Source organism: Littorina saxatilis, linkage group LG9, assembly GCF_037325665.1.
Source record: "Littorina saxatilis isolate snail1 linkage group LG9, US_GU_Lsax_2.0, whole genome shotgun sequence".
Lineage (NCBI taxonomy): Eukaryota > Metazoa > Mollusca > Gastropoda > Littorinimorpha > Littorinidae > Littorina > Littorina saxatilis.
The window spans coordinates 5,272,431-5,284,930 of record NC_090253.1 but is presented as its reverse complement, the minus strand read 5'-3'; the positions used below and the strand labels follow the sequence as shown (position 1 = coordinate 5,284,930).

At 39.2% G+C, this 12,500-nt stretch overlaps 1 protein-coding gene and 1 long non-coding RNA gene across 2 annotated transcripts in view; both read right to left on the bottom strand.

Annotated features, from left to right (window-relative positions):
* Nucleotides 1-12,500, bottom strand: part of LOC138975136 (Na(+)/citrate cotransporter-like) — a gene marked incomplete in the record, with an annotated part of 41,572 nt that overhangs the window by 26,927 nt on the left and 2,145 nt on the right. Inside the window, 1 exon segment of the mRNA XM_070347796.1 lies at nt 1-184. This exon segment is cut by the window's left edge and continues 22 nt beyond it. Within this exon segment, the coding sequence (XP_070203897.1) occupies nt 1-182 (182 nt within the window).
* On the bottom strand, nt 7,183-11,139 carry LOC138975134 (uncharacterized). The gene is made up of 4 exons (XR_011458519.1): nt 10,656-11,139; nt 9,656-9,885; nt 8,623-8,787; nt 7,183-7,303 (listed from the first exon to the last, which is right to left on the bottom strand). It is a non-coding gene; the product is annotated as an uncharacterized lncRNA (long non-coding RNA).

The following is a 12,500-nucleotide window of genomic DNA, read 5'->3' as shown; positions in this document are numbered from 1 at the left end:
ATTGGCAGGGTACAAACGAAGGCAACCACCACCATGATGAGGCTCTTCATAGTCCAAACTTGATTTGTGACGTCCAGACATCTTGAGCAGCGAGAACGCTTACTCGCAGGGGACTTCCGGCGTCTACTTCCGGTTTGAATTTGCTCAGCATTCCCATTCATGGCATACTTTTTCAACGTCATGGCTGAAAAGAGTACGTCACGAAGTGAGTAAATAATGTATGGAAGGAAGGAAGGAAGAAAGGAAGGAACAAAGAATACAGGCAGGATGGAAGGAACGAAGGAAGAAAGAAAGAAGGAAGGACAGAAGAAATGGTCTTTCTGTCTGTCTATATGTTATGATATTTCCAATAGAAATATGGATACATTAGTGTCTGTCTGTCTGTCTGTCTGTCTGTCTGTCTGTCTGTCCGTCTGTCCGTCTGTCTGTCTGTCTGTCTGTCTGTCTGTCTGTCCGCATGTCCGTCTGTCTGTCTGTCTGTCTGTCTCTCTTTTTTAACACTCTCTCTCACACTCACTCTCTCTACATTACTCTCTGTACGTTCGCGCGCGCGTATATTCGTCTGTGTGTGCGCGTGTGTGTGTGTGTGTGGTGTGTGTGTGTGAATGTGGAGGGTGTATGTCTTTGTGTGGAAATGAGCACGGGTGTGTCTTGCTGTTGTTTGCATTTAACAGAATAAGTCACACGACCGATTGTGGTAACCCACACTGATCCGCCAGCGATTGTAGTAGCCGTGAGAGGGATACTGTAACTTTACAGACGCCACGTGAATTTGGTAGGTCGAAACTGGGTTTCATGACTTGGATTTAGGGCGACTTACGCTCAAACAGAGCCACCATGGGGTAAAGTTTCGCTTAAAAGGAGAATTGCACAACACACGGCGGGGGTAGCATTGCCGGTGTAACGATGTCATCTTGGCCCCGCCGTCATATTACGATTCTCGGCCTCGTTGATCTTGTATAGATCTGTACGCTTTTATGCGAGTTCTGTTTTATTGTCAGACTTTTTATGTGTAACTATGTGTCTATTACGTGTTTTTTTCATCTTTTTAAAAACATTTTTTCTAGATTATTTTATATAACTGTAAGACAGTGGTCGTTGTCTATGAATTGTTTTTAATGCTTGAATGTTATTTCTATTACGAGAAAACTTTTTATATGTAAAATGTTAAATTTTAATGTCCAATGTAAAGCGCCATGAGACTGCCATTCGGCGGTGAACAGCGCTATAAAAGAATGTTTAATTATCATTATTATTTAAGTTATTGAGACATCCCAGTGCACTAAGGGATTTATAGAGCAAATCGAGAAAATTCGAGATTTGCTCTATAAATCCCTTAGTGCACTGGGATTGTTTCAATAACGATATTGTCAGTACCGCCATAGAAAAAAGAAGATTCCAAACGCACATGTTGCAACGCGCATTTGAATAGGCATAACTGTGTGGTCAGGTCGTGTACAGTAAAGATCTACTTTTGTGTGGGGTGTCTCAAGTGTGTCGTGCTTTCGTCACACGCATTTTAATTTCTGTTGGTAAATTCCAGTGTAGCGTTAATCTGAACAGTGATGATCTTTCAGAGAGACCTCATTTGAACTCGGAGAAAGGACTGTGCTCTTCATTATTTGCGATTCGAAACCTCCAGTCGAGCTTTGACGGATTGACTCTGCGGAGTGACTCCCCTTGAATTGACTCGAAGCGGGACTCGACGGTTCGCACATTTTCAAAACAAATGTGGCATATTTCTCGTGTTGTATCTTCACTCATCGGGGAGTCTGATACTAAATATGAACGGTAAGAATGCTCTGAACCCTACACGTATTATATCCCCATCGTTTTTTCGTTCACATTTGCCCAACATGTTAATTTGCTGAGCGGGGTTAATGTCTTCGGCTGGGCTACCTGGGCAATCGAACCACTGCAGTCTGCACTGAGTCTGCACGCATGAGGCAGGCTGGTAATAAGTCTTATATATGGTAAGAACGTTCTGAACCTTACACGTTTTCGATTACGATTGTTCTTGCCTTGAAATAATAATTCTGAAACCATTCATTTACTGAACTGATGTAGTCGTATTTCTGTGTTGTCTGCTACAGAGTCGATCGAGTCAGTCTTCCAAACTGGTCTACTGGTGCGTTATCGGAATAACACTTGTGTTTTCTGTTAGCCGCTGGGAATTGTATACTAACTCATCATTTGGTAATGTGGATGATAAGCTACATGCCACTAACACGACATATGAGAAGAATCTATGCAAGTCGGCGAAAATTAGATGAAACACAGCGGCTTCTATTTTTAGATCATTGGCACTGGCACAGGCACATGCAATCTGTCAGAAAAAACCCACTTCTGCTTTAATTGAGAAGCAGGGAATTTATGGTCATTTCGTATTGTGGAGAATATAAGCTACATGTCATTAATTAATTCTGAGGATGAGAGCACAGTCTCGCTTAGGCAAAGGGCGGAAGAATACGCTCTGTGGAAAAGTGAGCGCACTCCAAGAGTGCGCTAACAGTTTTAGCGCATCGCCATTAGCCAATCAACTGGTTCACATCAGTCATGTGACACCAGTACTTACTGACAATTATTATTATTATTATTATTATTATTATTATTATTATTATTATTATTATTATGATGATTATTATTATAAACTCCACATTGAACAAAAAAACACCCTTCGATAGTACTGATCAGCGACCTTGGGTACCTTACATTCATGGGGCCAAATTTGTCCCAACACATTTTTTGTATTTAACGTATAAATTTGATTCATCCTAAAATGTTTCCCTTCTCATTCAAGGGACGTAACCACTCGGTACACGTTTTCGAAGAAATCGATTTTGGGGGTGAAATCTACAACAATTTCACCACCGATTTTCTTCACATGCAAGAAACTGACATGCTTTTCGTCCTTAAATAATTTCAATTAATTAATTTTACCAGGAAACAACTTTTCAGTCTAGTATAATATCGAGGGGATAATATGACGGCGGGGCCAAGATGATCGCGTCACACCGGCGAGGTACCGACTCGCCCCCTACCATCTCGCCCCCGCTTTGTAGTAGCCGACTTCACGCTCTACTTGCTTGTAATCTGTCAAGGGTGTCAACTCGCGCCCGCAAGCAGTGCCAACTCGCCCCCACAAGCAGTGCCAACTCGCCCCCGCAAGCAGTGCCAACTCGCCCCCACAAGCAGTGCCAACTCGCCCCCACAAGCAGTGCCAACTCGCCCCCACAAGCAGTGCCAACTCGCCCCCACAAGCAGTGCCAACTCGCCCCCACAAGCAGTGCCAACTCGCCCCCACAAGCAGTGCCAACTCGCCCCAGTGTATTCCATGCGATGAAGTTGACTTTTGACGATTCTCGTACAGAACATATTTAAACAAAATACACGTTTACCTGAGTTTTACCTGAGTTTACCTGATGTCTGTTCGGTAGGGATCAGTGTGAAGGTCACTGAACAACCATGGCTCCCCGAGCCTCGATCACCAGTCGGGGAGGAAAAAGTTAGTTTTGTACAAAGGTTTTCAGTTCAGGTTTGACATGACGAACGGACATAAAACATACTGGAAATGTACGGATTTTTAGGAGCGGGGGCGATCTGTCAAATTACCCCAAGATAGTTGGGGGCGAGATGGGAGGAGGCGAGTTAGAAGGGGGCGAGTTAGGAAGGGGCGAGTCGGGACGTTACCGCCCCAGCCAGCAAAATTTTGCGCAGCGAATGCGTGTCGCAGTCGCCAAACTCTGCGTAACAACTGCACTGGACGCATGCGTAACGCGCGCGATTTTGCAAAGCGAAATACATGCGTGACACACTCGTTTTCCCTCAGATTACGCAGACCATACGCACCTCCAGCGCACGCTTATTTGACACCAAGACAAATTCGCACTCTCCACGCAGACGTCACGATTGCTTTACGCATTCTCACGCTATTAACGCGCTCTCCACGCAGACGACACGATTGCTTTACGCATTTAACGCGCTCTTGACGCAGATGTCCTGATCATCTTACGCACTCTCCACGCAGATGTCACAAATTATTGACGCATTCTCAGGCATTACGCGCTTTTTACGCTCTCTTCACGCAGATGTCACAATTGCTGTACGCATTCTCACGCATTTGACGCACTCTCCACGCAGATGTCACAATTGCTTTACGCATTCTCACGCATTTGACGCACTCTCCACGCAGATGTCACGATTGACCTACACAATTTTACGCAGACCACACAACCGCTTTACGCACTCACAAACAAATAATGGGCAGTGCACAACATTGTATTGATCCAGAAAGACAAAGGTCAAGCGTGCAGGTTCGATAACAGAGATGATCATAATTATGTACAAGTTCTAAAACAAAAATGCAGTCAAATAAATTGATTAAAACAAAGGAGAGATTTGAATCTCGCTTATTGCCATTGTGACTTCCAGGTTTTAATTTCACTGCATTTTGACATACCAGCAGCACGGAAACAAAAATGATCAAAATACTATTCAAAGCAGAATTCAAATTGGCAGAACAAAGAATAAATAGAACAAAACCCTGATAGTCATCATCGATACGCCGTAGTACATGCAGTGAAGAATCCAGTATAACTTATAAGAGAGAATTTTGATGTACACTCGTCACTATATCACATTGATGTAAACAAATAAATAAATAATTGGCACAGCCTAGGCATAGGCAGCAGTGAGTTGTATCAACATGTTTGAATACAGAACAGCAACAAAAAGAGAAAAAAAGTTCTACAAGCCAGCTAATAGTTGAACTTCAGATTACTAATGATATCACAAACAAACACTTAGTTAATGCCCATTCTCCAGGGATCGAAATCCAGTCAATGTACACCAAACTAGGATAACACATACATTTAGAATCTATCACGACTGCATAAAACATTGGTATGCAATTCACAAAGCAAAGAACTTGAAACATGAACATTGACATTAAACATACATATGTGCCCCACACACATTTCGGACAAGGCAGCTGAACGAAATTCACGTGGATGGAGCACAAAATAATTAGATGGGGCGGCGTGAAAGCATACTGGGACAAGGAACAAGCAAGAGAAAGAGGATAAGAAGATAAAAGGAAGAACAAACCGAAGAATAAGAAAGAAAAAAACAAAATAAGAGAAGGAGAGAGAAAAAAAAAAGGAAAAAGAAAAAAAAGGGAGACAATCATATGAATGTGTACCATTTAAATAAAAGAAATTAAAAAAATTACTTTTAAAAAGGAGACATTTCAGGTTTTGATTTGAAGTGTGTTAACATATTCACATATACCAGTAACTTTGCATGGAAAAAAAAAGTTCACAATGATTTGAAGCAAATTCAAATGCCAGAGAAAAAACAGAACAAAACACTGATGTCATCATTGATAATCAGTGGTACGTTCAGTGAAGAAAAAACAATTGACACAACCTAGACATGGGCAGCAGTGAGTTATCAAGTTTCACTACACAAAAGTAACAACTACAATAATGAAACAAAAGGTAAAATGCCAGCTAATAGTCAAAATTCAGAACAATGATATCAAAAAGAAACACTTATTCAATGCCCCTTCTCCACTGATATGTATAAGCACACCAACATGACATAAACTCATAAATTTAAAAAAAAAACATGACATAAAACTCATAAATTAACAAGAAGAGCAAACGCTCGATCAAGTCACTTTCGCAGTTCTGAATATTATATGAGGCATCAGATGGACAGGAAGAAATTGCTATTCACAACACAATGAGTCACGTTCACATAAAATTTGAGCCCGGTCACTTTTATAGTTTCCGAGAAAAGCCCAACGTTAAGTTGTGTGTTGCCGAACAGAAAAGGCTAGTTATCTCCCTTGTTTTTCTGATAACGTTCGTAAAAGGCTACAGATGTAAATACTTTGATGTAAAAAATAATCCTACAAAGTTTCAATCACATCCGATGAACTTTGTCAAAGATATAAAATGTCTAATTTTTCCTTTGACGCTGACCTGTGACCTTGAAAAAGGTCAAAGGTCAACGAAACCATCGTTAAAGTGTAGAGGTCATTGGAGGTCACGACTAAACAAAATATGAGCCCGATCGCTTTGATAGTTTCCGAGAAAAGTCCAACGTTAAGGTGGTGTCTACGGACGGCCGGCCAGACGGCCGGCCGGCCGTCCGGCCGGCCGGACAGACTAACACTGACCGATTACATAGAGTCACTTTTTCTCAAGTGACTCAAAAACTTATCAGACTGCGTAAAACATAGGTTTGCCATCTCAAAATGGATGTAAAACACGCAGCTTACTCACAAAATGATAGACAAGTCTCCAGCGGCCAGCTGCTCAGCAAACAAAATAAGGTGGCGAGGATCAATATAATTGAAATGCATTTTTTTTGCTGTTTCGGAGAGAACTTTGCTTCATTTACCTTACACTGCCTGCATTCAATGGCTAAATTTTTATCAGGTGCACCAAGACTTACATCTATAGAAATCCAATCATAACGGTTTTAACAGCAAAAAAAAAAAAAGTATATTTCTAGTCTCGCTTCTAAATTCTCAACTCAACTCCAAAAAATAATAAAGAACAACAAAAACCCGCATCATGCATTGTCTCCTTCAAGCTGCCTAGGTTGTTTGCGTTCGACTCCCATAAATGACAAGGAATTGTTAAAACCTTTTCTTTCTATTTGTTCACTTTTTGTTTTCTTCTTTTCTGAACTCTTTATACTTGTATTTTATTCATTTTAATTTAGCCTGAAGGTTTGAGTCGTGTATTAAAAATCGAATATAGTGTGTAAGTGCCCTTGAACAGCTTTTCCAGAATCATGTATTCTATATTTTTAGTATGGGATACCCACAAGAAAAGTTCAAATGCATCCATGCGTCTCCACTGATAGTAATGGTAGTTGAGCACTTCCAGTTTAGTCTTCTGTCGTTCTGACACAACCTAAAAGGGTACATCATGTCTGAACATCATCTGTAGAAGAGTGTGAAGTTTAAAGCTTAGCTTAAATAATGTCCAACAAAACCCCAGACTCTTCTGTACATTACCCATCAGCCACACAGACCTGAACTGTGAAATACAATTACTCACTAGCAATTTCTCAGGCGAGTCAAATCTTACATTCATCAAATTTTTGCAACTAGCATTGTAAATAAGCCTACAGAGATTACAAAGTTCAATTACTGCAAACCAAATCATGAAGGCTCTTCCATGGCCTGTTGTCTCTTTCTTTTATCACAGGCTTCCAAAAACCAGTCTTGAACGGCCGTCTTCAAGGTCTTGACCTGTGGCACCCGTACAGCTTCACGGAACAGCCTCTGCATGACAAAACAAAAAATAACATGAACTTAGATCATCAAACAACTATCACTGATTTGAGAAAAGTCTCAAGTTTATTTCCTGACGCCTGTAAACTTGCTAAAAATCATACAGACACACAAACTTGCATACACACCATACGCTTTTACAACACACCAACTATACTTGAGTTAGGAAATTACAACACATTGTAATCCTTGTAGAAGAGAAGTAAAAAAAAATACCTACCCTAATATTTGTTTTAACCCTTTCGCTGCCAATCAAAACTTGGGTATGTGCATTCCTGACTGCCAGGGAATATTGGAGTTTGGGGTGTAATAATTCACACAAAAATCTAGCTTCAAACTGGCAGTAGGTAGGTAAGTAAAACCTATGTTGTTTTTAAAGGAAATTGAACCAAGAATCTGTTTTTAGTGTCTAATCATGGAAATGATAATTAGTTTGGCTTATAATGATGTTTAAATATGAACTTTTGAAAAATCAGCCCGGCGCATCTTCCGGTGCCTGTGGATCAAACACAGGTGGCTGTTTTGCTCGCTCCAAGAAAGGATTATAATCACTGTCATCTACCTGTTTCCAACGAATTGTCCGAAAGAAGATCTCCCCCTTCCCCTGTCAGTATCCATAATCATTTGCACCGCCTGTAGCGTCAGTCCGGCTTTGTTTTTCCCTACTAGGGCCCGGTCGACAGTCACCGTTAGCCATTTTGACGAGTCGAGATTTTTCTCCCATACCCTGTCGACAAGGCCGAAAATAGCCTTCAAACGCAAAACCGCGTCACCATTTATGTTTATTCATGAGAATGAGGTATCCTACCAAGCCATTGGCTGCTATTTGTGTGTCAGCAGTGACGTAGCATTTCTGGAAAATCCCGGAACGGAGAAGACGGGTTTACCCGTCCTAAGGCGCTGCGGCTGCACAAGCGCATGACTGGTATACCCGTCATAAGGCAGTCAAGTGGTTAAAGTTACCTTTACTATGACTTTTTCTTTGGGGGCCTTCGGAAATTCATAATACATGTACTGTGACGTGCAGACGCATATGTGACGACATCATACCGTTTGCTAACATCCTTATTTCGTATGTAGTCGAAAATCCATGACACTGACAAATGAGCTCAGGAACTTGGCTTCTAGCAATTTAATGTTAAGCGTAAAAGCTTTGACAACTATCATTCACATGTGAAACATGGCAAATTTAAAATTGATTCCAAAGAACAAAATTTGAGACAGAAATAACTTGTTGTTTTGTAGACATGGATTTTATCTTCTTCCTAAAAGGACCAGGATGATTTTACAAATTATGAAAAACAACTCACTGTCGATGGCTTTTAGTCGCAGCGTACACCATGGTCTCTTTCCCTGCCCTCCCCCAGAGCCCCCTGTCAGCAACCGTGTAGCCTATGGAACACCTTCGTCATCACAGCATCAGTAGTCGTCTTTAGTTCATGTCCACCAACCACACCGAGCTCATGGTCATGGATCTGAAACAAACAAAACAAGCCAACTGAATTCCAAAAATCAAATATTCAGACAGCTCTTCTTCACATACAAACAATTCAATCTGGAAGCATCATACTGTCACCTGGAACAAAAAATCAATAATCGCACTTGCTTTAAAAAAAAAAGTTTTCAGAAGAGCAAATGGTGATTGAGTGTAGCATTGTCATAAAATGTAATCACACACCTCAGGTGACCTGCATCAATCATTCAATACTATCTCACAAATCTTCATTTGGAAAGCACAAACATAGTTAGAAGAGAGCGTCAACCGTGATACTATTCAGTGTGGACAATTTTTTTCTGACCCATAATCCGATGCCTACACAAAGTGAGAATCAGAACTCACAAGAAGGCACTGTTGCATGTTTGTGATTATTTGCTTGAGTGTAGCACTTGCAATTTTGAACTTGAGGAAACAGCGTAGCAATTTCTGTTACATCCCTGAAAACCTAGCAGATGGCAGCTCTGGCCACAGAGCAATATTTGCATTATTTCTCACAGATGCAATGATCACAGAAAACAAAGTGGTGCATGCATTTTCCGCACCCCACATGAGAAAAAGAGGCCCATCATTGTGCGTACCCATAAGCATAGTTTTATCATCTTGAATGAATTCCCAGGATAATGGGAAACTGGTCATGACTGAGAACTGATGAACAGTTAAGATACACCCGTGAACCGTGATGACATCTGGCATCCTCAAAAAAGCACACACTCAAGGTAACATTTAAAGCCTAAAGAGCGTCTAACAATAACATGTCACTCTCACAAGATCTTGCTACAGTTATCTGGGGAAAATAGCACAGGCATGACTGGTCTGCTTCAACAATAGCATTCAAAGCCACCTACCAGTGATCACTCCTTCGACAGATCCATCATGTGCCTTCAACATCTTCCACACTCAACAGTAAAAAGATGACTCCATCGAACAGTAGCACAGGCTCTGGCTCCACCATGATTCTTTGGCGACCAATTACTAAATTAGTCGCATCAGGTCCATCTGCTCCTGTAGAACCTTCTCCAGCAGCAAGAACTGATGTTTATCTTGCCGCTCTGCTCTGCTCGTAGTCTTGTGTCCGCTGAATGGAAGAAAAGAAGAACAAAAAGTCATTTACATGAAGCAATACATATTTTAGACAATCTGTCGGCCTGAAAAGAAACCATCAGCACTAAAAAACAATCTGAGCAAATGTTCAAAGTAAACGTGACATCTCTATATTTTTGAATTCAGGAGAAGATGAGGAATATATATATTGCAATCAATTTTTAAAGGGGCATACAGAGTGGCATTTGATGGGGTAAAAAGATGTAGGGACTCAGCAGTTGGAGATGAAAATTTTTGTGTGTATTTACTTCAAGCAGATTTTTTTTTTTTTTCTTAGACAGAAGAACAAACACACACTAAAAATCCTTGTTTAAAGTTGAACTGACCTTAACTTTTCCTCCAAACACTAGAACTTTTTGTATTCATTCAAAAATATTCATCAAAAAGGTTAAATTTTAAATTCAATTTTGCAGACTTTGGATGAAAAGTTACTCTTCTCTGGCATCCCGCGGACACAGTTCACACTTTCTCATCAATGAGATGCCTGTGTTAATTAAAAACAAACATCAATAAAACTATTAAAATAAAATAAAAATTTAAATATAAAAATAAAATCGACCAACCGCCCCCACCCGATTTTTTTTCCCTTTGCTGGAAACAATACATTTGTTTCACTAAAAGTAAAACAGTAAAAGAGATCAGCTGAATTTGTTTGACACATCTGGTTATAACTAAAAGAATAAAACACAAAATAAGCCAAAGTCACAGACTCTGAATGAGACACTCATTGCTATCGAGCCATACCTGTTCATCTTCACCTTGCCGGGACGGAACGACAGTCTGCGTTACTGGCATCGGTGGCGGTGTTAAGGTCACTGTCCATCTCAGCTTTCTTCACCTTCAGTTCAAACAAGCAGTGAGCACCGTCATACTCAAGTCAAAGCTTTCTGAAAAAATAAATACTTGGAAGTTAAATAGGATCACATTGATTCCCAAACCTAACAGTAACAGTAACACGCAAACATCAAAACTGGAATATTAATTATTAAATATAAGCATCTCAATTTCACTAAATTAGTATATTTATTTTCTCTGTGATGTATTTTTTATTTTTATTTCAAAAAAATCTGTTTTTCAACTTTATCACTGCACACGCTGACACAGCCTCTGCCTGCCTCTCTAGTCTATGCATGCCTCGGGAACAAGGGTAATTTTTCTCTTTTCCGAGACTCAGACACAGAATATTCCACTATGACTATGAGTCTATGTCAGTATGCGGAACTGAAAGTTGAACATCTGTGGAAAAATAAAAAGATACAAATTAAAAAAAACCAGATATATGAAGAGCCTATTAGTATTACTACTAAAGCTCCTGACAACTGCTGCCGCAATGACTCGACCAGATTAGGAACCAACCAAAGTTCACCAAGAAACAGACAATGAGACATAAAATGATAAACGAAAATTCAGTTTTTATGGTGCCGTGAGCGACCCGCGAATCGGGATTCGGATGGTATTTTCACTCTTCCACAACTCCTTAAGAACAAACCACTGCATCAATCAACTTTATGTTTTTGGAAAAGTTAGTTCATTCATCCATCTTTCAGACAAAACAAACATGAATGAATAGAACAGTGTTCTTCTAGGCGAAAAAAAAATCGAAAGTGTGAGAAATTCTCTCTGCCATCAAACTCGGAAGCCGAAGCCGCGAGCTATCAAAAATTCAAATCCCCAAATCTTTCCTTCAGTTGATCAACTTACCTATTCTTGAAAGAAGTCAATCTTCATTTCAGAGAGAAGGATAAGATTACCTTGCATCCAATAAGCAAGTCAAAAATACAAGTCAATATGAAGAAAAAGCAAAAAAACGCCGATACAATGTGGATTTGACAGACTTCTTGCCAACAGGAAGTTGGAGTAGGTCTGACAGACAAGGGAAATAACTTCAATAAATTGCTCTTTTCAGTCAAGGTAACTGTCTCCCCTGAAATTGAACTTTCATAGAGATTTTCTTCCAAAGCAAAATAAAATAAAATGAAAATATGCTGAGAACAAATTTTATGTAACCATTAACATCAGCCTTTATTTTGAGTAGATAATTAGTTTCAAAGTTACTTTAGTTTACATTTTTTTGTTTAATCTGAATTTTTTAAATGTTTTTATCGTTTTGTTATGGGTGTTCATATAGATTTCAGTTATCTTTTCTGTTCATATAATATTTTTATTATGCTTTGCCTAGATTTTTCCACGACATTATTTTGTGGAAAGCTGATTCCTACAACAATACCAAATCCCCATTACAATAATTATATTACATGCTAAAACAATTATAATGATAATACAAATTAAAATAATCATATTTATTTTAAGATAAAAATAATCAGGATAACAATTAAGCAAATAAATGTTGGTAATAACAAAATGATTAAATAAAAATTAAATGGGAAAACCATTACATAAAATAAAAATATTTTTATTAAACTTTTAAATGCATTTTTTTTTTTACCGAAACTGTCTTAAGATAAACTGAAAAATAACGGATTGAAAGTTTTTATGCAATTTTTTTTCTAAAAAAAAAAAAAAAAAAGTTTTTGAAGAAGAATAACTATTCATAACCAAAATTTAAAAGTAAATATTTTTTAATAACAT